The 27,035-nt window shown below is 32.7% G+C and overlaps 1 protein-coding gene across 1 annotated transcript; it reads right to left on the bottom strand.

Annotated features, from left to right (window-relative positions):
- Window positions 1–3,838: 3,838 nt before the first annotated feature.
- LOC148781661 (uncharacterized) lies at window positions 3,839–26,649 on the bottom strand. The gene is made up of 7 exons (XM_088870875.1): window positions 26,184–26,649; window positions 9,689–9,760; window positions 9,445–9,579; window positions 9,246–9,333; window positions 8,854–9,147; window positions 8,565–8,759; window positions 3,839–4,558 (listed from the first exon to the last, which is right to left on the bottom strand). The coding sequence occupies exons 1-7, from the start codon at window positions 26,541–26,543 to the stop codon at window positions 3,966–3,968; spliced, it is 1,737 nt and encodes a 578-aa protein (XP_088727001.1). The 5' UTR covers window positions 26,544–26,649; the 3' UTR covers window positions 3,839–3,965.
- Window positions 26,650–27,035: the final 386 nt, after the last annotated feature.

The following is a 27,035-nucleotide window of genomic DNA, read 5'->3' as shown; positions in this document are numbered from 1 at the left end:
TTTTGTGCCTCTTTTGATGCTTTTGTGTGTGTGGATGATTCATATTTATGGCACTTAAGTTTAAGACATATAAATAAAGACAAAATGAATCAAATGGATAACAGAGGCTTACTCCCGAATTTAGCAGAAATTGTATTTAAAACATGTGAATCATGTATTTCTGGTAAATTAACTAAGAAGCCTTTCCCTAAAGGGAAAACGTTTAGTGAACTACTTAGTATTATTCACTCTGATATATGTGGCCCATTAAATGTAAAAACATATAGAGATATGAAATATTTCATAACATTTATAGATGATTATTCACGTTATGGATATGTATACCTAATTAGTAAAAAATCAGATGCTTTAGAAATTTTTAATGATATAAAGCTGAGGTAGAAAATCAAAATTACGTAGACATATTAAAATTCTTCGCACATATAGGGGAGGTGAATATTGTTTCACCTTATTTACCGAACTTTGTAAGAAGCATGATATAATTCACCAAACAATTATACCATATACACTAAAACAAAATGGTGTAGACGAAAGAAGAAATAGAACTCTAATGGACATGATTAAGTCTATGATGAGTCATTCAAACTTTCCACCTATTTTTTGGGGTGAGGCTCTCAACATTGCAATTTATATTATTAATTATCTTCCAACTAAATCTGTAGACTTGACCCCATATGAATTATGGATAGGTAGGAAACTTGACCTTACTATCTTGAAAATTTGGGGTTATCTAGCACATGTATTTATACCACCATAAAATAGAGATAACATACAAAAGTAAAACTATAAAATGCTCTTTTATAGGTTATTCAAAAAAAATTAAGAATTAAATCACTAATAGAGAGTCGTGATGCTCATTTCTTAGAAAATATAGATGATGAAAATATTTTAAGTAAGTCTATTGACTTACACGAAATTGATAAAGATAAGGGTCTCCAAGACCCTATTTATCAATCTCCCTCTACAATTTGTGAGAATGATTCAATTGAATCAAGTATATCAGATACGCCTAAAGGAACTAGAGCAACGCCTACAAGATATAATTATTTTCCAATGAGTGACGATCAATAGATGAATCTCGAAGCTACAGTAAAGCTATTAACTCACATGACTCAGCGAAGTGGACTCAAGCCATGGATGATGAACTAACTCTATTAAAAGAAATCAAGTTTGGGAGTTGGTTAACCTCCATAAAGATAGAAAAATCATTGGTTGCAAATGGGCCTTAAAGAAAAAGCTTAATGCAAATAGATCCATTGATAAATATAAAGCTAGGTTGGTAACAAAAGGATTCACCTAAAGGGAGGGCATAGAGTATGTAGATACTTATTATCCAGTAGCAAAATTTTCATCTATTAGGATCATCATAGCATTAGTTGCATATTATGATCGAAAATTATTCAAATGGATGCCAAAACAGCTTTCTTAAATGGAGAATTAAAAGAAGATATATACATGAAACAACCAGAAAGATATGTAATTAAAGGCCAAGAAGACGAAATATATAAACTTAATAACTCTTTATATAGTTTAAAACATTATTCTAGGCAGTGGTACATTACTTTTCATAATGCAATCACTGAAATTGGTAACGTAGCCAATAGGTTAGACTATTGTGTATATGTTTGGAACAATGTGAGCAATTTTATTATATTGTCACTATATGTAGATGATATTTTGATGGCTGGTAATGATATTGGCATGATTAACCATATCAAATCATATTTAAGTTCTCATTTTGAGATGAAAAATATGCAAGAAGCCTCATATGTATTGGACATTAAACTAACAAGAGATAGAAATTCAAGACTTCTATGTTTATCTCAAGAAAATTATTTAGAATGTCTTTTAAAGAGATTTAAAATGAAAAATTGCAAGCCCATAAATACACCAGTTTGTAAATGCTTAAAATTGTCAAAGAAAATATGTTCATTAAATGATAATAACAAAGATGAAATGGAAAGAATTACATATGTTCAAGATGTAGGATATATAAATTATGTCATGTGTACATGACCTGATTTGAGTCGTGCATATAGTTTTGTGAGTAGATTTCAGAGTAAGCATGTGATGGCTCATTGGCAAGCCGTAACAAGGATATTCAGATATATTCAGAAAACTAAAAAATATAAGTTGTGTTTCCAAGCTGATAATTTAGAAGTTACTGGGTACTCTGATGCAGACTTTACAGGAGACCCAGATGATGGAAAATCAACATCAGGACTTGTATTCCTCTTTAGAAGTGGATGTATTTCTTGGTCTAGCCAGAAACAAAGTTGTATAGCTCGATATACTATGAACGTCGAGTATATTGCTTGTAGCATTACTACAACTTATGTCATCTAGATTAAATGCTTCATATATGATTTGAAACTGGATATAGCCGACGGACCTATTAAATATTTTTGTGATAATCAGGCTGTTATCTCCTCAATTAGAAATGGAGCTTATAATTCCAAAAGTAAACACATTGAAATTGATCATCATTATGTTTATGATATTATTGGAAAGAATGAAATAATTGTAAATTATTTATCATTTTCAGATATGATTACATACCCTTTAACAAAAAGATTACGTTAAAAAATATTATCAAAACATGTAACTTTAATGAGACTAAGAAATATCTAAGTCAAAAACTCTCAAATGTAATAATTTTTTTCTTTTAATATCTTGATCACAAGAGAAAAAACCCCATAATATGACTTTAGATATTGCTTTTATGTTATGAGATGCATAACCACATTGAAAAGCCTCATAACAATAATGTGCTTGTAAATGTTAACCCACTAAATGATATAAACTTTATAATATTTTAATGTATCTAACCCTCGTGAACAAATGGGAAGTATTGGAGGTATTGGTACGTGTGAGTGGCAACATAGCCTCATGTCCCATATTTTTCTCTCTTACTATTTATTTTAGTGTTTTATACTTTTGAGAATATGTCTTTATCCAACGAGTAGATGATAAAAACCTATCTCTCAAAATTAGGGGGCCACGTTTCTCAGATATTCCAAGAGAAAGCCCAACGTTGAAAAACGACTTCCTCCATCCCTCTATAACTAAGGTTTTTTATGACCATTGAGAGGCATACACAGAGAGTTATTTTGAATTCTTAGTTGTTCTGGTAAAGTCTGATCTGTTTGATCCCTAATTTCATGACACTGCCATTAATTTTAGGAGCTTGGTGTTTTTCATCACTTCCCATCAAAAGTCCAACATGGTTTGTATAGGGTAACAAAATTATACTGTTGAAGCACCTTATACTATTGTGCCCTAAAGCCAAATTATGAAATTTAATATTTTATAACGAAAGACTATTAAGCAAATCTATAAATACTTAAAAATCTTGAAATGGATGGTCTAGATAATGTGTTAAAAGTTAAACTATTTTTAAGATTGGAAATCCCTCTTCTTCTTTTTTTTTTTTTTTTTTATCCTTCTATATGAATTTCAAGTTCAAGATGATCGATTTGAAGGTTTTGTAGCATAGGAACAACCTTATACTCCAGGTTTTTAGGTGCACCTTGCAAATTAGTGGGCATACCAAACAAGGAAAAAGTCTTATGTTCATTTTTGGTATATGTCCATGATCCATAACATAAGCACAAAATACACAATTCAACACATCTAAACTAATTACATCTCACAAACCACACTAATCAATCTTCAGTTAAAAACATCAGCCGCAGTACTTTCTTATTCTTTCTTATTCTGCATCTAAAATCATTTAGAAAATGGAAGTTAAAATAAAACCCCAATTTCATGTCAAATAAATTCTGATATTCATAGACATAAGAGCAAAACCCTAACTAACCGAGGAAATAGAGCCTAATTTGTCCCTTAACCTCAATATTGATGCTGGAAACCCTTACAAACATTATACCCTGGAAACTACAAACCTTAGAAAGAAACCCTAGAGATAAAAAGAAAACAAAAAAAATAAAACCTTGCAAATTGCCCTAATCAGTAGAAGGAGAGAAGGAAAGCATCTGTTTAGAGTGGCGCCATGCCTGGACAACAACCACGGCATCGAATTTCTTCAAGACACCACCATCTTTTGCCTCGATCAGAAGATAATACTTTATACCAGAGACCACTTGTCTCTCTCCCTTCACAACCTCATTGAAATCCAGTTGAGGGTGGTGATCTTGGTTGTATGTTTCCACGCAGAACTTGCCCAAGTCCTGAACCTCTGTGCTCGATTTCACGTTTGGGATCTCTGCCCTCCCTCCTAGCCTGAGAGGAGAAGAGAAATGAAGGGAGAGGAGAGAGAAAATGACGAAGAGAGAGAAAGAGCGAGAGAAGGACGCAGAGAACGCCATTGCTTTTGGGGCTGGAACGAAAGGAGAGGAGAGGAGAGACGCAGTTTTAATGAGAGAGAGAGAGGAGTTAATGTGGAGAGAGAATTGCGTGTCGGTGCATGTAGAGATAGAGACAGACGTAAGCAGGATGGGTATGAGAGCGAGACGGTGTGCCGCGTATCCAGTTTGGAAGAAACAGGGAAATTGGAAAGAGAGAGAAGTTGGAGGGAGCAGTGATAGAGGAACGTATTAATGGTTCCTTGGGTTTACAGTTGGTAAGATGGAGTACATTAGCTAAATCGAAAATTAATATAAACTTTCTACCCATTCTCTCCCCTCCCCTCCAAATGTTTGATATCACTCCGTAAACTCTTGATACTAATTTCTTTTGCTACTTAAGAATAGTTTTGGACTAAAATACCTTTAATTTGACCCATATTTAGGATTATGTTTTTTCTTTCTTTTTTTTTTTTTTTTTTTAATAAGATATCCCATCTGATCACGAGAAAGATGGGTGCACAACACACCCTTTGGATTGTTGAGATCTCATATGGTTATATCCAACTGCCCAAAATTACTCTTGTATTGTATTTTTTTTTTATTTATTTAAAGGAACAGTATACAATGATAATTTACTTTTGATATAGGGAGGTGACGATTACTTAACAACCATCTCATGTGAAAATTTCTTTTGAAGTTTGAGTTTGGTCAATGATATAGATATGTAGCCATCCAATTTCACATTTAATGGTCGAGATTAATTGTGACCACCTTATACCAAAGAGAAATAGTCTCCTTTTTTTTTTTTTTTTTTTTTCTTGGGTAAGAAATGGTTTCTTTACCTTTATATACTTTTCCTTATTTATAAGGGGATACTTATCTGAATTTTGGTATGTAGGTGTGCTTTTATAAATATAATAAAAAATGATTTAAAGAATATTTTAAATAAAAAATTACCAAAATATTTTAAAGTTATTTTGGTCAATATTTTTTGGAAAAAAATTACATAAGTGCAAGGGTCTAAACAATCAAGTTACGGCGCTTCTCAAAATTTTTACTAGAAGAGATTGTTTTGATGCCCAAATATCCTCAAATTGAACATCTCGAACTCAAGATCCATTAACATGAGAAAAAAATGGATTTCAAGTTTTGGAAATATTGCATCTTGTAATGAATTTTGGGACCGTCAATTTTCAAGATTTTCAAGTTTTCATAGATCTACTCGATCTACACTAGTTTTGAAGCTTTAAATTTTATAATTAGAGATGAAATATATTTAAAGCTATCAGAAAGATTTCCAGTGTTGAAACTATATTTCTCAATACTATTTGAAAGTGTATTTTACTTTGATTGTTTAGAGTCTCGGCTCTATACAAACTACACCCATATTTTTTATTCAAATTTTTTGTTAATTTTATTTAATCTTACTTATAAAAATGAACCTAAAACCAAAATTTCATATTTACATTATTTTTTAAATAGAAAAACGAGATTTATTATTGGCCCTTGGATGAACATGGTTCAATCTGAACCATTAAAAGGTATATGTCCACCTTTAAAATGTCCACATGTTGTGGACACAATACCAACCCTTTTTTTTTTTTTTGTATGTTTGGACTAGAAAATGAGTTCCTCTTGCAAACAAAATGGGATGGGACAAACCGGTTTGGCATATTAATTTCATAGTGTTGGACCGGTATAAGGGGAAGAAACATGGGTATAAGGGGAAGAGAGTCTTTTGATCATAAATTTATTAAAAAAAAACTTTTTTAATGGGGGGAAGTGCGAAAAAATATGGTAATGGGGTATTTTTACTATTTTAAAAAGTTGTGGGGAGTTGAGAATGGCCTGGGGCCTTGGCAGTAGCATTGTCGAGCCTCATGGTAAAGTCTCTCACTCCATTCTTGTCAAAGAGTAAGGGCCTAAATCCTCATTGAAGTAAATTCGAGTAGGGAGCTATTCCCCCACTGATTTAACCCAAAAAAAAATATATTTGTGGGAGGTGGTTGTCTAGAAAGTAAAATCAAAGGGAGTTTCAATAATTTTCTCTTTAAGTTTTGGTAAAAATTTGAGTCAAAAGTATATATATAGACAAACTTAGGTAAGTAAGAGAAGTGACTATTTCCACCATACCCGATCTAAGTTTTACAATCAAAAGAGAAGTGACTATTCCAAATTTGGCTGAAACAATAGAGGAGAAAACTCGGATATATAGAGGTGTGCAACCATCCCATGAAATTTTGGCCAAGGGAATTTTGAAAAGAAAAAAGTTGGCAACGTTTCAAAACTCCATAAGAAAAATGTCTTTTTGATCATAAAAACCTTATAATTGATCATCTCAATCTCTAGATACATGGATTTAAAAGAAAAAATATTTCAAAGCACTAAAAATTGTATATTTTGTAATACATTATCTAGACTGCCTATTCTCAGGATTTACATGTGTTTGTAGATTTGCTCGATCTCTACTATTTTTTGAGTTTGTAAATTTCATAATTAAATTTAAAGTAGTTTTTCAAGTCAGTATTAAAATTTTTGACACCACAATTACATCCTTGGATGAGCTTTGGAGGTATGCCTTGATTGTTTAAGGTTGAGACCTTATACAAACCACACCCTTTTGAAAAACCCACAACCTTGAATTATTAGATCACACCAGTGTTTAAAAAAACATATCGGTGACTCAAATCGGTTACACCCATATCCGTGTCGAATTGAAGAATCGGTAGAATTGGCAATTTTTTGTCCCAAAATTTTTTCATAAATTCGTTAAAAATATTATTCTTTTAGTTTCTAAAAAAATTAGGAGTGGTGTACTATGTACTTTCATTACTTTGTAAAAATAGGTGAATACTGAGATGTTGTTTTTCTGTCTGGATGTTTATATAATTATTAATAATAATATAACGTTATAATTTGCATCAAATTAATTTAAAATATTAGAAAACATTTTCATATTATAAAATTTTAAAAAATAATAATTTCTCATATAAAGTGAAATTAGTATCACATCAAAGTATCAAACATTATTAATTCTCTTTACTCATCCAAAATTATCACAACCTAACTAACTACAATATTATATACCTAAATTCAAATTGTTACTAAATATTTTATAATTATTTAACTATGCAAATAAGCACAAATAAAAAATATCTAGTAACATCATCTAATTTTAAAAAAACCTTATTATATTTAAAAAATTAAAAACTCTTATATATAACTATAAAAAAAACAATATATTACATAATTTATAATGAAAATAAATTAATACATAAAATACAAGATTTGGTTATCAATATAGAATCATAAATTATAATATTATAATAGACATTTTTGTTATCACTAAAATTTCCAAAAAAACTTGGGGGTGTTACATTATGTACTTTCATTTTTTTTCAAAAGTACATAACTACAGAGACATTTCCCTATTTGAAAGTCTCTATAATTATTAATTAATTATAATTTAATACTATAATATTGCATAAAATGTTTTAAAATTTTTAAAATACTTCATTTTATTACCCTTTATATATTGAAATTAATATCACATTAAATATTTATTAATTATCTTTGCTCATCCAAATTGCAGCAACCTAACTAGCTATAATATTATACATCGAAATTTGAATTATTATTCTATATTTTATAATTATTTTACTATAAAAATTAGAATATAATTAATTTTTTTTATAATATATTTTAATTTATAAACTTTATTTACATCTATAGCAAAAAATAATGCATATATAACTTATAATACAAAAAAAACTTAATAAATAGTATACAACACTGTTAATACTTAATAGACTAGGAGTTTAGAGAGAGAGAAGCCAAGGTGAGAGAGACAGACACCAAAATGTGTTTTGGGCAATCAAGTGACCCAAATTTCTTTAGACGAGAGAGGCAAAGGATGCGAGAGAGAGATGCAAAGGTGTAGATTTAATTAGTCCCACACCGAAAAACCAAAGAAGGTTTTGTTACGTATATGTGTCATTAAAGGCTTAGTGAGTGCCAAAACATGAATTAAGTGGAATCTGAAATAGTTCATTTTCCAAACGATTTAGCCGGTCTAACTAGTAAACCCGGAAGCGATTTAGGCCTAATCAATAAATTAGCGATTTAGGCCAACCAATAAATTGGCCGATTCAATTGCTTTAAGTCCATGGCCGATTCAATTGCTTTAGCTGGACTTATTGCTTTAACTGGACTTATTATACCAGTGCTTGCAAATTCAATTGCTTTAACTGGACTTACCGGTGCTTGCAAAATCAATTGGAGCAATTGCTTTAACTGGACTTACTATACCAGTGCTTGCTTTAACTGGATTTACTATGCCGGTGCTTGCAAAATCAATTGGAGCAATTGCTTTAACTGGACTTACTATACCAGTGCTTGCAAAATCAATTGCCTCCCAATTCAATTGCTTTAACTGGACTCCCAATTCAATTGCTTCACCAATAAATTGGCCGATTCAATTGCTTTAAGTCCATGGCCGATTCAATTGCTTTAGCTGGACTTATTGCTTTAACTGGACTTATTATACCAGTGCTTGCAAATTCAATTGCTTTAACTGGACTTACTATACCGGTGCTTGCAAATTCAATTGCTTTAACTGGACTTACTATACCGGTGCTTGCAAAATCAATTGGAGCAATTGCTTTAACTGGACTTACTATACCAGTGCTTGCTTTAACTGGATTTACTATACCGGTGCTTGCAAAATCAATTGGAGCAATTGCTTTAACTGGACTTACTATACCAGTGCTTGCAAAATCAATTGCCTCCCAATTCAATTGCTTTAACTGGACTCCCAATTCAATTGCTTCAACTGGACTTACTATACCAGTGCTTGCAAAATCAATTGCTCCCAATTCAATTGCTTTAATTGGACTTACCAGTTAATTTGGCCGATTCAATTGCTTTAACTGGACTTACCAGTAAATTTGGCCGATTCAATTGCTTTAACTGGACTTACTATACCGGTGCTTGCAAAATCAATTGCTCCCAACTCAATTTGCTTTAACTGGACTTACCAGTAAATTTGGCCGATTCAATTGCTTTAACTTGTATTTGCTTTAACTGGACTTACCAGTAAATTTGGCCGATTCAATTGCTTTAATTGGACTTACCATACCAGTGCTTGCAAAATCAATTGCTCCTTGGCCGATTCAATTGCTTTAACTGGACTTACCATACCAGTGCTTGCAAAATCAATTGCTCCCGATTCAAGTGCTTGCAAAATCAATTGCTCCCGATTCAATTGCTTTAACTGGACTTACCATACCAGTGTTTGCAAAATCAATTGCTCCCGATTCAATGGCTTTAATTGGACTTACCATACCAGTGCTTGCAAAATCAATTGCTCTAACTGGACTTACCATACCAGTGCTTGCAAAATCAATTGCTCTAACTGGACTTACCATACCAGTGCTTGCAAAATCAAAAAAGTCCTAAAAAACATAAAAAAGATACAAAAATTTTTTTATTAAAATTTAATATTTTAAAAAATAAAAAAGATACAAAAAACTAAAAAAGATACAAAAAAACTCTAATAAAATTTAATATGTTAAAAAAATAAAAATGATACAAAAAAAGTCTATTAAACTATGAAAAACATATAAAGAATGTGTTTAAAACAAAACACACTCAAATGAAGTTGAAATAGAAACAAAACACACTCAAATGAAGTTGAAATAAAACAGAACACACTCAAATGAAGTTGAAAATTAATGAAAAAGAATGTGTTTAAAACAAAATACGCTCAAATAAAGTTGAAAATTAATAAAAAAAATGGATTTTAACGAATCCATTTGTGGCTTGGGGTATTTTTAAAAAAAAATTGAAAAAAAAGGGAAAAGTATAAGAGTTTAATTGACCAAAAAAATTTTTATTCTTTCCCATAATGTAAAGAATATTAAAATAGTGTTAAAAAAATCGACTTGACCAACTCCTTTTTTTAAAAAAAAAATGAAAAAAAATTTAAGTTATATATAATATGAGCCCTTCTTTTTATCAACTAAGTAGTAAATAGTGAATTGGTTAGTGGGTCTGATATGAATTTGGCTTCTTAAAAGAAAAATTGCAAAGTTATATATAATATAAGCCCTTCTTTTTATCAACTAAGTAGTAAATGGTGAATTGGTTAATGGGTCTGATATGAATTTGACTTCTTAAAATAAAAAATGCAAAAATAGTGGGGTTTGGAATCATGATTCAAATGCAATTTAACCGTCAAAGCTAACCAATAAAACATTCCAACATATCTACGATAAATTTGAACTAGTATTGCATATAAAGTTTAAAATATTGGTTGATCACCAAAACCGCTCAAAACCGAAACCGGCTACTGGCCGATTCCGATCTAATCGGGCGGTTGCCGGTTTGATCAGCCGATTTTACGAACACTAGACTATACTAAGCAAATAATATTTGCTGATACCGGACTAGGCTGGACGAGCTAGCTGGCTGCCAATACCATTGGCTGTCTTTGGTGACCCACCAATGAGCCCTAGTTCACAGTAGAAGGCGAAGTGCCACTGTTTATTTATTTATTCCTAGACTATATAGATCAATTTCTCATCAAAAGTATTTAATTATATTTATTTTAATGTTATTTGATTTTTAAAATTGTTATTTGAATTTTTCTGAATATCTAGATATTTTATTTATGATATTTGAATTTATGAAAACAAATTTATTGATTTTAGATTATTTTGTATATTCAAATGCGCAAGTAAAGAAAGTGTGAGAAGGCTTGCATGTAAAATTGACAAGTATAATATTATTATTGATATTTTCATGTTTAAATTAAATTGATGAGAAAATGGTTTAGGAAATGCAAGATAAATATTCTAGCATCTTTCATATGAACATGATGGCTAATTTACGGAAATAAGAGCTCATATCTCTCACCCCATAAGTTACCCAATATCAATGATACATATTCAATCTCACTAAATAGGCAAACTATGAGAAAACTTTAAAAAACTCTAACCTCATTCATAATGTAGTGCTTTCCCAAATCTCCTCTCTCTCTCCCATAAAGATTAGGGAGCACACCCCAAACATACAGTTCTCTCTCTCTAGTTCAAAAAAAAGGGATATGCCCCACATAGCAAGAGACATCTATCTCTCTCCCATCTCTCAAAAAGGGCATGGCCCACTTAAATTATAAAGATCTCTCTCTCTCTCTCATCCTCTGTGTCTCATGACCTGTGGGTTATGGGTTGTAATGAGATGCTATCTCTCTCAACTAGGTTATCATGGGGTAAATCTTTAGTTTGGGATCTAAGCTTTGAAAAGAGTTCTTGTTCCATTGGAGAGTTTGACCTATTTGGTTTTCCATATTTGATAATGAAGGTTGATCATTGATCTCACACCATTAGAAATTGGTGACTAGGTGTGGAGTGTAATAAACCCGGTTGAGATAATCTCCGACACTCTCTTTTTTATTTCTAACCATATTTATTTCATATGTCTTTTGTTATTCCCAGTCATAGGATTGTGATTTTTTATTAATATAAGAGAAGTTTTAGTGGCATCAAGTTTTAGATCCAAGATTGGATTTCGTTATTTCTTTTCAAGTAAATTTATTGTAATGGACTATTTATGAGTGACTTAAGTAGGAAAAGAAAAAGAAAAAAATTTGAAAATAAATAAATAAAATAAATAAATATATATACGGAAGATACTACAAATGCCTATAAGAGAAACTAAACAGTGATTTCGCCTACCCTCATCACTGTCCAAAATTTATTGCATAGTCACAATTGTCTAGTAGTATTTTATTTTTCATTTTTTTTACTATAAATTGGAATGACCTGAAATTTGGAATGTATGCTCATCAAAAATAGGAAAATCTACAAAAAAATATCAAAAAAATATTTTACATAAAAACAATTGATCAAAATACCCACGAAATGTTTTGGGGGTATTTTGGTCAAATTATTTTATGAATTTTTTTTATATTTTTATTAGAAGCACCTTATTCATATGTATACATGCTCAAAATTTTAGGTCATTCCGATTTGTATAAACAAAATGAAAAATAAAATACAACCGCACAATCGTGATTTTGCCTATAAGTGAAAATGAATAGTGATTTTGCCTACCCTCATTACCGTCCAAAGTTCATCGCACATTCACGATTGTCCAATAGTATTTTATTTTTCATTTTTTTTTACAAATTGGAATGATCTGAAATTTGGAGGGTATGTACATCTTAATGAGGCACATCTAATAAAAATATAAAAAAAATATACGTGAAAAATAAATTGACCAAAATACCTCCAAACGTTTTCGGGGGTATTTTGATAAATTTTTTCATTTAAAATATTTTTTAATAATTTTTGAAGATTTCTATATTTTTAATGAATACACGCTCCAAATTTTAGGTCATTCCGATTTGTAGAAAAAAAACGAAAAATGAAACACTATTAGAGAATCGTGACTACACGATGAACTTTGGACGGTGATGGGAGTGGCGAAATCATTGTTCATTTTGGCCTATAGGCGTTGCGTAGTTTTTTCCATATATATATATATATATATATACACACGTGCTAGATCACATAAGTCCAATTTTCATTAGTATTAGAGCTAGGTCTACTTGCTGCCCTATTTTTTTTATTTCACTATTTTGGTTAGTTGGGAATGAGATATAAAAAAGTCGATAACCTTTGTAGTTAAGTGATACACCTCCGAAAGAATTATTGGAATATTTAAACACTGAAAGACACTCTACAAAATGGGGTATCCTATGATGTTTTGGAGCAGTGATATAAAGGTAATAATGAGGTATTTATCTATTGCATACTTTAGTGATATTATGTGTTTTTTAGAGTAAGATCTACCTGCAACATTTCAGTAGGAGAACCTGGGGGAATTGAAAATTATGGACTTATAAATGAAGGGCATCAGTTCTGACCCTGTAAAATCTAGGAAATGTACATTGAGTTTCATGAATGTTTTCACTAATCATATGATTTTATTTTTAGCTAAAATTTGAATGCAACTCATCAAATTGAGTGTACTTTATTTGATGAAGAAAACCCTTATGGTTTGAAAGATATGGTCATTTTATTGAATGGTGCATAAGTGTTGTTTTCTGCAAATGAAAATTGTTTCAATAACTTGGAAATCATGATTTTATTTCCATTCTCAACATAATGTTTTATATCACACACTAAGTTTTTAAACTGCGACTTTGAGTTTAGTTTCTAATAAAAATTATTTGAGAGAGAAATATCTATGAGAAGTAAGGAATTAAAAAACTTTATTGAGAGAGATCAACCTGAATTTCTACAGTTTGATGCGTTTTCATTGAGATAAGAATATCTATATTTGTCAAGCCTACTAAACAAAATGATATAAAGCCTACAGATAAATAACTTTTTCCTTTTTGTGCCTACTTTCAAACGAAAGAGGTTTGAAAAGGAAATTCCTTGTGGGTAGAGAGATAAGACAATTTTACTAAATAGTGTTAATCCTGAAATTTTACAGTATGATATGTTTTGTGACATAAATACCAATTCTTTATTTCTCTGAAGAAAAGTATTATCTGGAATTTACATCATGGTATTATGTTTTAGTTTTGAGTCTAATTTTCAACAGAAACGTTTGAAGGAAAAATCTTTTATGAATTGAGAGAAACACTTATTTTATTGAGAGGTAGGCAACCTGATTTTCTGCTGTGAAAAACTGTATTGTAACATGAAGGTCATTAAATCAAAGACTCACTAAATAGTGTGATTTAGGGATGGAATTGAGAACTATTTTATTTCTTCTTTTTTTTTTATTCTATTTCATACTCTAAAAGTTTCAAAAATAAACTCTTTATAAGTTGAGAGATGTTATATTTTTATCATGGGATGCTCACCTTTTATTCTGTAGTAAATTAAAATATGTGGCATGTTAAGGCACATTTTTGCATTCCTCATAATGGAAACCTTTTTAGGGCTCATTTAAAAGGTTTTATAGTGTACCATAGCATGGTTTATGACTGTAAAACTTCAGAGAGAGAAAATATAGAGTTAGAGATATATGACAAGCTATGTGAATAGTAAAACTTCAGAGAAGAATAATACATAGGTGGTGATATATGACACTCTATGTGAATAGTAAAACTTTAGAGATAGGTAATACAAAATTGACGAGATATGACAATCTATGTAAAGAGTGCTTAATCTGAGAATTGTAGAAAGAGGAAGAAACACAATACTTGTAAAAACATCTTGGTTTCTATTCGCAATGAAGTGATGTGAAGCGAGCCTTAGTGGCAGCATAGAAACCCAACGATAAGTAGAAATATCAAGATTGTGACTTTTGGAGTGATGACATTAAGAAGATTATTTATTCATATATGTAAGGAGGAATCCAAAGGTCAAAGAGGTGGATGCTACATCAATATATAAAAGATATGACCAAGAGCTTCTTCATCAGTTGTGTGCTCTTTCAAGATCATAAAAACTTATCAACAAGTAAAAACAAAGAATCAAGAAAGCTCAGGTAACAAACTACATAATTTTGAGAAATGAAATCTATCTCACATTACATGGTAAAGTTATATAGGAAAAAAAGATTTAGTAACCTTTTATTTTATGTTTTATATACTTTTTTTATTATTGTTTTGGTTATTTATTTATGGATATGTATGGAATGTATGGACATGAAGTGATAGGTGTTAACAAATTTGAAAGAGTCGCTTTATAAATATCCTGTGCTTTTGTGCCTCCTTGAGCTTGAGTATGAACTACTTAAGGTAGTGATACATATGAAAATTTAGTTTGATCAAGGATATTAAGTATAAAACATAAGAGATGAGTATGGCTCATTCAAGTATGTAAGCATGAAAAGAGTGTTCTGATGAAACTCGTTATTAGTGACCATCATCCCAATAATGTCCAGTAATATGATGTGTTGCATATGATAAAGATCTCATGATAAAGTCTTTATTTGCCAAAAAGAAGTATTTTATCATTTTTTAATAACCATTATTTAGCCATGTTTTATTTTAGATAATATTTTAAGATGGTCTTTATAATTTGTTCTTGTGACCATAAACATGACTTGGTAGGTAATTAAAGGTGATTGCGGTAAAATAATTAATGAAGAGTAAATATGTATTTTAAAGAATTAAATTGGAGAATTTGAGAAAAAACCTAAATCTATGAATATCGTTTTGAAAAAACCTCATACTCTTGCAAGGCCTATTAAGTTTTTATGGAAAATCATTTTAAACCGTCATACTATTATTTAACCATTGCTTGTGAATATATATATATATATATATATATATATATATATATATATATATATATATATATATATATATATATATATATATATATATATATATATATATATATATATATATATATATATATATATATATATATATATATATATGGGAATGGATTTTGTACGTCGAGATTGAATCTGGGCCGATCTGACGGTCACTTCCTCACCACCTTGTTTGAATTTTAACTTTTTTTCTACGAGTTCAAATCATTTAAAATTTTACGTGCAAGTTCTTCCCATCAAGGCACATCTAATAAAAATATTAAAACATAAATTGACCAAAATAACCCCAAAACGTTTTCAGGGTATTTTGATCATTTTTTCATGTAAAATATTTTTTAATATTTTTCGTAGATTCACCTATTTTTTAAAAACGCACGCTTAAACTTTCAAATGATTTGGATTCGTAGAAAACAATTAAAGTTCAAACACTACCAGACATCCGTGATCGTCAGATCGTAGATCGGCCCAGATTCAATCTAGGCCGTGGACGTTTACTGTAGCAGTACACCCATTAGCATACATGATCCTTTCCCTATATATATATATATATATATATATATATATATATATAAGGGAAAATTATTGAGTCTTGAAGGTATTTATAAACTTTGAAAAAAACTGTCATTTATTCATGCACTGGTTTTTAAGTACCTATATGGCTTAGCCCATGATTTTTAGTTATTTAGAATCCTTGGTCATTTAAGACCATGAACCATAGAGAATGTCATAGGAAGGTCATCTTGGTAGTCTCTTAAAGACATACTATGCGAATAGATAACTTGGTTTATATGGATTTACTACAAAGAAGATTCATATGGTTGAACCTTTATGGTTCAAGAAGGTTTTGTATATTGTGAAACCAATAGGAATTAAATGACTTATTACATGACAATTGCTATACTACCTCGTGAAATAGGTATAAGAATGTTGAGAATGTATATATTATATGTGCTATAATTGAATGGGAGCTGCTACAGTCTTACGATTCTTTTTAGCTTATTAGATATTCAGATATATAGGTATTTTATCATGAAAGATCTAAATAAACTAAATATTCCAGTGAGAACACATGTTTGTGTTTTACGGACCAGCTGAAACAACAGAGTATAATGTTGTTCACCCATGGAACCCAAATATGTGGCATAAGTTGTATAAGTATAAAAGAGAGCAGCTTGATTGAAGAACTTCTTTGAGCCCTTGAATATACGACCACATGAGATGATGACATGTGATGATTTTTTGCGACAATGAGTCTATGATTCGTTATGCGACATGAAAGATGGACTACGACCATATTCGGGATGAGATCCGAGCAGTAGAGAGAAAGAGACACTGCCTCCATAAATCCTTTGTAAAATGATTAATGAAGAAAGTCATGATTCATGTAATGAGAGAGAATAAGTGAAACATACTTAAGAAAGAGATTGTAATTGAGAGAGATCGAAATTAGCTATATATCTAAAGAGGTAATGATTTCAGACCCTCTTGAGACATGAGAGAGAGAGAGATGGGGATGAGAGAAAGTGAGAAAGAGTGAATGTAAGGCCCTCAAAGGTCAAATAGAAGATGTTGGGTATATATGATCATTAAAGGCCTTATGAGTGCTTATAAATTAACTTTTTGATAAAATGGAACACAAACTTAGTGGCAGTGTGGTCATGTGCGAACCATATTAAGCAAATGATGTTTGTTGATACTAAATTTAGCTCAATGAGTTAGGTCAGTCGGTTGGAAAAACCCATGTTACCTGGGTATAGAGATTAAACCGATGAGGGTTATAATAGATCATCCCTTGATGAACTCAGAGTATGCTTGGATGAGTGAGCTGATGGACAGTGTGACCCTTGTGTGTGATGGATGCCTTCAAAGCCGGGAGCCAAAACCTCATCTATATATCATCACATGACATGTACATATTATAGCCATTATGGGAAAACAATCCATCTTTTAAGATAAAGCTTATGCATGTACGAGAGATTACCCCTATATACTATAGAGTTGTGGTCACATCAGGTCTAGGTTACCTTGGTACGTCTCTAGGAGAGAACCTAGAATCCACATACTGGGATTACGACCCCTTGTCTATTGGTTGACTTTGGTGACCCACTAATGAGCCCTTGTGATTGACTGTGGGTCATGGAAACATTGGGTCAGTTTGAGAAAGCAAGTGTGGACCATACTCCACAGTAGAAAGTAAAATGCCCTAGTGTTTATTTATTGCATATAGATTCATTTTCCATTAAAAGTATTTAATTATATTTGTTTTAAGGTTTTTTTATTTTTAGAATTGTTGTTTGAATTTTTCTGAATCTTTAAGTATTTTATTTACGAAATCTGGATTTATAAAAATAGAAATATTAATTTTCTATTGTTTTATTTATACAAATGAGATTTTATGAATTTCAAAAAATCATACATAATTTAAAAATGAGTTTATTGCACAGCGGCGGGGGGAGGGGGGGGGGGGGGGGGGGGGGAAGTAATAATACATATGGGCCCACCATGACAATTTGGTGGAGCCCATGGAAGCCACCATAGGGTGGCACACCCCACCCCATACACTTTCTATTTTGTTAGCTCAAGCCATATGGCTTGAGGGAAAAGATAATAAGTTTTTGGAAAGCTTGATTTTGAATAAGCTTTAAAATCAAGTTAGGAAAGTGTGAAGAGGCTTGTATATGAAATTGGCAAGTATAATATTGTTATTGATATTTTCATGTTTAAATTAAATTGATGGGAAAATGTTTTAGAAAATAGGGGATAAATATTCTAGCACCTCTCATATGATCGTAATAGCTAATGTATGAAATGGAGGGCTCACATCTCTTACCCCACAAGTCATCCAAGATCAATGATACATATTTAATCTCACTAAATAGGCAAACCATGAGGAAACCCCATGAAACTCTAACCTCATTCAAGCACCATAGAGTTCCCTCTCTCTAGTTCAAAAATAGGGGTACGCCCCACATATCAAGAGACCTCTATCTCTCTCCCATCTCTCAAAAGGGGCACACCCCATTTGGATTATGAAGATATCTCTTTCTCTCATCCTCTGTCTCATCTACAGGTTAAGGGTTTAAGTAATGAGATGTTATCTCTCTCAACTAGGTTATCATGAGGTAAAGCATTAGTTTGGGATCTATGCTTTGAAAAGAGTTTTTGTTCTATTTGAGAGTTTGACATATTTGCTTTATCATATTTGAGATTGAAGGTTGACCATTTATCCCATGCCATTAGAAGGTGATGGCTCGGTGTGGGATGTAATAAGCCTAGTTGAGGTAATCTCCGACACTCTCTTTCTAGTTTATTGCCATTTTTTTTTTTTTTTTTATCTTTTATTATTTCCAAGCATAGTATTGTGATTTTCTTTGATTTATAAAAGAGAGGTTTTAGTGGCATCAAGTTTTGGATCCTAAATTTGCTTTCATTATTTCCTTTCAAGTAAATTTATTGTAATGGACTTGTGAGTTATCTAAGCCAGAAAAGAACAAAAAAAATAGAATAAAAAGAATATATACGCCGGCTAGATCACAAGTCCAGCTTTCAGGTTTTGCCTATATAAAAAAACTCGACGACGACTATCTGCATTTGCTTAAAAGCATGTGGAGCTGCTCATAATGAGATAGTGGGCATCCATACCTTTAATTTTGGAAAAATATTCAAAAGTAGCCTTAGCAAAAAGATTCAAAAAACATTTACTGCATCGAATCAGTGAAGTGTCCGCTTTTCCATCAGACTGGCCAGCTGGTGACATCATATTATCGTATTATGATGTCATCACACCGAGTTTGAACAGGAAAAACAGTGAATCCCATTTTATGGCTGGATCGAGAGTGGTCAAACCGATACCCGATCTGAATCGCCCAATTCCGGATTGAATCACCAATTTTTTAAACCTTGAATCATATTAGCCTAGTGCACAATACCTTGGAGTCTCGGTATCCTAAAATCTCAAATCAAACCAAAACTAACCTTGTAACCAAATCTTGACATCGCATAAACATAAATAAATAAATAATAAAATAAAATAAAACAAAAACTGATAATGATCCAAAAGACGCTTTGGAGCTAAACCAAACCACTAGCCCTCGACTCAGAACAATTTCCAATGTGAGAAAGAGGAAGCTTTGGATTAGCAACACATCCTTTGCTAAAACTTTGCAGGTCATAAAATCTAGTTTGGAAATTTGGAAAGTTCCAGTAGGTTCCTAACATTTATGGATCTCTTGATCTGTTTTGACTAGATTTGAGCCTTAGAATCCTAATCTTATAAGGAATATTCCCTCGATATTCCTCAATGCTAGTCCATATAAACCCCATCTAACCCTCCATAAATCATAATTTCAAATCCCTAGAAAATGTTAGAAAAATAACCGAAATTCCTAAAATCCCTAAAAGAATCATAGGAAAATCCTAGAACTTATCCAAAAAATTTCCTTTGGTTTGGAAACCCTTGAAAACCCTAGGTTAGTCTTGAAACCCCAAACTAGATCTCTTCAAAATTTTCACCATCATTCTCTACAAGTGTTATTTTCCCCTTCTTCTTTTTTTCGGTAGTTCAATGGTAGCAATCAAACTTGAGATGTAGCATTACTTGACTTCAACTGCTGACCCTTCAAGCCCATGTCCAATTCAATTCAAACAAAATCCTATCAAATCAATTTTAAAAGAGAAATAAAAATAACAAAAGGTGTAAATCAACCCATAGTGATGATATGGGCCCCAACTCCCTATTTCTCAGGTAAATTTTTTTCATCTTTCTTTAGTTTAATTTTAGTTGACCTTAACCCTCTATTTTTCTTGTTTCCTGGTTTCATTTATTGGCTTTGCACAACTTCAAAGCAGCGCTAACAGCAGTCCTTAGACAGGCTTGATCTTTTGATATCATATCTGTCTTTGAATTGTAATTCAACAGACCCCACTTATCTCAACTTAGGTTTAATTATTTAATTCTAAGCACAAATCAGAAAGGATTTCCTGTGAAATTCTCTCAGATTTTGTCTATAAACATGATGATACAAAGTTACATTATGAATTGAAGTTATTGTATGGATATATTAAAGCTTTGGACAATAATTTTATATCTTTACCTAGTATCATTAGAGTAATAGTTAAAAAGTTTTTTGTGAATAATAAATACAACAACGATGCTTGCCACGTTGTCACAACACAAGTATATGATAAATTTATGGAGCACATATAATGAAACAACAACAATACCAACACAAGAATTACATTAGCAAATAACAAGAATTGTAATGCCATGTATAGGATTATTGTTCGAAGAAAAAAAAACTAAAAAAAAATCCTCTGTATAAGATTGCAATTAACTAAAATACAAAACCCAAATATGTAAAATAGTGTTCAATCCTAAATGCTGTCTAAATGCGAGAGGACAAAACCCATCGTCCATCCCAATCCTGTCCTCTCTCATTAAAACCAATGTTTGTATCCTCTATAGAGCCGCCGCAAAAACTAATGATCATCTTTTTTACTCTGCCCCTATGGCCTCTGCTTTATGGAGCTGTGTCATGTTGCTGGATAATGCCGGAGGAGATTCAACATCTCTTCCTTGGGATACCATCTCTACCGTGTTCAAAACCGGGTTTAGTCCTCGTTATTGGTGCGGTACTCCGGCACATTTGGAAGGGGAGGAATGCCAGAATTTTATATGGTCGTTTTAAGGATTTGGACATATTAAAATCAGTCACCATGCGAGACTTCAGTGCTGTGGGTGCATTCTTTTAGCTCATTTAAAGGAATTGTTAGAGAAAATTTTGAAGACAATTTTCATTACCTGATGAGCTTAACAGCTTCAGAAAACCTCCCTTTGAGTACCTCCCCCCAGTTGTTAACTGAACTTTGATGGTAGTGTAGTAATGGAGTTAGAGTTGGCTTTAGGACGGTACTTAGGGACAATGAGGGGCAAGTTACATGGACTTTGAATTGCAACCATCACGCGATAGAGGCGGAGCTTGGTGTTCTTAATTTACAAGAGAACTACTCTCGGGTCATCAACGAGGGACATTCTTTATATGTGATTAAGTGGTGCAATGAACCCTCCACAGCTCCTTGGAAGATGACACAAGTTCTTGAAGAAATCGTTTTTTTGCAAAGTTCCCAAAAAAAAAATTCTGACATAGTGCAATAGTTTTGACTTGTGACTACCTTATAATAAAGATAAAAAAATGTACATTGACCATTTACTTTTGAAATAAGGAACTCACAATTAGATTTAAATAAGTGGTTCAAGTTTGGGCACAAAGTTCAAAATAAATTTTTTCAACACTTCTATCAATTGAATTTCACTAGAAACGAATGTAACTTCCTTGTACCAAAAATAAACTCTCATAATATACAATCCCTAATCCCTAAAGATAAATGGTCCTTTTTAGAATCCCTATTATTATAAAGGTGTCATTTGTATAAGATTGTTCAATTAGAAGATTTCCCAACATCAAAGAAAGCTATGAATTTTTTTAGGTGTACCTTTTTTCTACATTTTAAATTTTGCAATCTTGTATAAACCTTTTCCTTATTATAAACCTTGGTTTATTAAAGCTGTTGAGATCAAACCGCCTTCTTTAAAGGGTGATCAAACGGTTCAAGCTCCTCAAATTGGAGAAACCAAAAAAAAACTCAAAAGGAACCGTCTTCTTTAAAGGGTGATCAAACGGTTCAAGCTCCTCAAATGGGAGACACCAAAAACAAACTCAAAAGGAACCGCCTTCTTTAAAGGGTGATCAAACGGTTCAAGCTCCTCAAATGGGAGAAACCAAAAAAACACTCAAAAGGAACTCACCTACACAAACAGCCATTCTACAAAAGAAAATCCATCCTCACTCAAAACACAAACTCCACTAATGGTGGAAAACAAAAAGAAAACCATTAACAATAAAAAAGCCGCCATTCCAATCTCTAAAAATTAGGTTTATGATTCAAGAAAATTTTTTTTTTCTTTTCTATCCAAAAAGAGGGGAGAATGCAAATTTTTTTGAAACATTTCCCAAATAACTCTGTTTTCTATTGTTCAGCGCTCCATTGATTACATCCCGACAGAAACCAGATTGTTATGCGTAACGTTGTCTCATCCACCTCTTCCATTTGATCCTCTTGATCAACTTGGATCAGCACGAATACAAGGAAAGGTATTCATATTGTCCCCCTTATAAGCATAAATTACCACTTTTCTTGAACGAATTCCGCCACCGCCTAAGGAGAATAACCTTCAATAACTTGGATCGTGAGGATACTCCACCACTACCGCTACCCCCACCGCAAAAAGAAAATAACCTCCACTACCCCCATCGCAAAAAGAAAACAACTTTAAGTTACGAAAGGTGTATATTGTAATTTATATATTTAAAAAGAATAGATACAATATTTTTTAAAATATACAAATTACAATATACATTTTTTCTTTTACACCCCCTTCAAACTCAAGATGCTGTATGAATGAAAGATGCTATATGAATGAGAGCAACAGGAGTTTGAACACTAATTGTAAAAACGAATTAGATTATTTGATCAACCAGCATTGAAAGGAACTGGATTGTTTGATTAACAAGTATAAAAAGGAACAACAGATCAAATGGCCTCAAGAACTAAAAGCCATATCAGAATAAATAGATCAAATGGCCTCAAGAACTAAAAGCCATATCAGAATAAGCTCGATCCATCAAATAAAAATTCCAGACAAAACAATCGAATCAGCTGAGAGAAAAGAATGACACTTGGAAGAGCCAATAGAACTCAATGTGGATCCGATAGAGATTCATCAGACCAAAACAGATATGATCGAGTAATAGAGAACTCGAGCATAAGACAAAATCAAATAACAAAAAACTCGATCTTACAAAAAAGACAGATTTTTTATGGGATATTTTGTCAAATTTTCAGAGGGTCAATGCCAATATCAGATCAAAATGGTTAGGTCCTAGGCGAGATTTCAGATGGATTTGGACCCTAAGATCAATATCTCAAGGCAAAAACAAACAGATAAGTGGAAAGTAGTTTTTCAGATAGGGCATATCCACTGTTTTTGAAGGCTTTTTTTTTTTTTTTTGTTTTGTTTACCACTTCCCTTTAAACAAATAACATGATCCCTCAATACCCAAAAGAGGAGCATTATTTAATTACCTAAAAATAAAAGCTACTTGTATGCTTCCCAAAGTAGGTGTTTACCTTTAACAAAGGGTAAACCGAATGATTACCTTTAACAAGAGTAAACCAAATGACTCCCGGGCTTCCCAAAGAAATGGAGATAGGCCGGAAACCACCGTATCTGGCCAAAAACCTCCAAAAAGCTTTTTCCCCTCTTCTTTCTCTCTCTCCCCCCTCCTCTTATCGCTTTTTCTCAGTGTGTGCCCCACCACCGACTGCCCCCATTGCAGATGACCCAAACATGGGGCATGGGGAGAGTGGCTGAGAGTACGGTGCTCATGCATACCGAGACTATTGTGAAAACACGAGATGGCACTCCATGAAGGTACGATCTCCTTTACTTGAAATCCCTCTTTATGTTTTTTTTTTTTATTATGAAATAGATTAATCCAATAAAAACTTAATGGTTTGTCGTTGATGGGCAATTTGACGGCTGAGTGAAATAGATGATAGAAAGATGGGGCTTAACAGAACCCTACAATGTAACGATAAGCCAAGAAAATAAAGATCAATGGATATTTAAAAAGAGAGATGGAAACAACATGCGACGTTTCAAATCAGGGTGCTCTTTCAGATAAAAGAAAGTACGAACGGAGCAGGATCCGAGAAATTAATGAGAAAGAATCCCAAAAAGAAAAATAGTTCAAAAAGTCCAAAAACAACTCAATAGACAAATCCAAGAGTCGATACACAACTAAGCAAAGAATTAAAACACGACTCAATAACAATCGCAGCGGATGAACAACAGACTCATCGTGAAACTAGGTGACACTACTTGAAAAATGAAAAATTGACATAACTAAAATTAATCTCGCTCTGATACTATGTGAAAAGTCTCGGATTTTTCTGAAAAGACTCGGTGTACATAACTCATCTTGAAATTAAGTGACACTACTTGAAGAATGAAAAATTGTTACAACTAAAATGAATATAACTCTTATACTACGTGAAAAGTCTCGGGTTTCTCTGAAAAGACTCGTTGTACATTAATCGCATAAATATATAAATTTGTCTTTTTTACAGAAATTACAGTTAACCAAAACAGAAATAAACCACATATTTCTATTTTATACCTAGATTTACCATAAATACAAAATATTATATCTATCCTTCCTACATATACAGATTAGGATATACACCTTTCCTATTTCCTATTAACCTTACCGACAATATATACGTTCCTTTTACACGTGGCCGGGGCACCCCAACGGTGGTACCCGTGCAGAAAATGAAGGCAAAGAAGGCCCAACCTCAAATGTGTGTATCCCCAAGAACTAAGAGAGGTTATAAGCAGGCCCCTTGGGAGTAGGGGTGGCAATGAACCCGGACCCGAGCCATACCTACCCAGTATACCCGACACTATACCCGACACAGGTCCGAGTATGGGTCCAAGTTTTGGACCCGCGGTAGGATTTGAGTCCAATAAAAAATACCCTGATAGTCCTGGATCCAGGTACCGGTCCTGCTATACCCAATCTCGGGGTACCCCAACTCAAATTTTTAGTTTACGGAAAGGCCAAAGCCCGAGCCCTAAAATCGTTCTTTTTCAATAAGCCCCATCGCCATCCTCCCTGCCTCTGTGCAATTCTCCCTCTCTCTCTGGATCTCGAATGTCTTGCTCTAATCATCCACCCCTCAAAAATTAGTTATATGTCGTTCACCATTGTTGGCAACAAAAAAAAACAAGCTCATAGTGAGGGTGGACCCGACCAGACCAGGGAACCAACGCATACGGACCTTTGAACCCAACGGGTCGGGTTTGGGTCCAAAACCAGGACCCAAATACATTTGGGTCTGGGTCCAGGTCCAGACGGACCCGACCCATTGCCACCTCTAATTGGGAGGGGAACCATTATTTTCTAACTCAAAAAATAATCGTCGGGTCACACCTCAAAAAAAAAATATATGATTTTCGAATCACACTCCAAATATTTTTTAAGAAGTGTTTACTGTTTTGTTACATTTTTAGGTAAATATATGTCCATGATCCATAATATAAACAAAAGATATATCCTCAACACAACTGAACTAATTACATCTCTGAAAACCCACTAATCAATCTTCAGTTAAAAACATCAGCGGCATTACTCTCTTATTCTGCATCCAAAATCAATTAAAAAAATGGAAGTTAAATTAAACCCAATTTCAGGTTAAACAAATTCAGATAGTCAAAGTCTTCCTAACTAGCAGAGGAAAGAGAGCCCAATGTGTCCCTTAACCTGAATTTACATATGGAAAATCCTTACAAACATTAAAGAAAAACCCTAGAAACCAAAGGCAAAGAAACCTAGAGATAAAATGCAAATTTGCCCTAATTAGTAAACGGGGAGCAGAGACCTTAGAAAGAAACCCTAGAGATAAAAAGAAAACGACAAAAATAAAAAATTTACCTGCAAATTTGCCCTAATCAGTAGAAGGGGAGAAGGAAAGCATCTGTTTAGAGTGGCGCCATGCTTGGACAACGACCACGGCATCAAATTTCTTCAAGACATCACCATCTTTTGCCTCGATCAGAAGATAATACTTCATACCAGAGACCACTTGTCTCTCTCCCTGAACAACCTCAGAGAAAACTAGTCGAGAATCGTGAACTTGGTTGTATTTTTCCACACAAAACTTGCCTAAGTCCTGAACCTCTGTGTTCGATTTCACGTTTGGGATCGCCGACCTCCCTCCTGGCCTGAGAGCAGAAGAGAAACGAAGGGAGAGGAAAGAGAAAATGACTAAGAGAGAGAAAGAGCGAGAGAAGGACGCAGAGAACGCCATTGCTTTTGGGGCTGGTATGACAGAAGGCGCGGTTTTAATGAGAGAAAGATGGGTATGAGGGCGAGACGGTGTGCCGCGTATCGAGGGACGTGGAGTCCAGTTAGTACTTGGAGGGAATTACTGGCAATATGGGAAATAATAGTATACATTGGGATATTAAAATATCAGCAGTGGCCATTTTACGTTTATTTGAGTAGAGTTTTAGAAGGTCATCATTAAATTTGAAATAAATTTCTAAAAACATTATCATATAGTCGTTGGATTTGGCTTTGGCTTTTCTAAATATCTATATCAAATTTAATAATAATTTTTTGTAGTCTTACATCATTACTCATATTTTAAAATAAAAATTAGTATAAAAAATTTGTTTTCTGCATACTAGAGTGTATTTGGACCATACTTTTTTATGTGCCGTCTAAAGGTAAATGATTCAAATAGGTGGTCCATCTAAAAACAATTGGACCAGTTTCTAGGGCTTCTTAATAAATCTAT

This window comes from Amborella trichopoda, chromosome 6 (assembly GCF_054954075.1).
Source record: "Amborella trichopoda isolate Santa Cruz 75 chromosome 6, AtrichopodaSantaCruz75HAP2 v2.0, whole genome shotgun sequence".
NCBI classification, from domain to species: Eukaryota; Viridiplantae; Streptophyta; class Magnoliopsida; order Amborellales; family Amborellaceae; genus Amborella; species Amborella trichopoda.
This window is presented reverse-complemented; position numbering and strand designations above follow the sequence as displayed.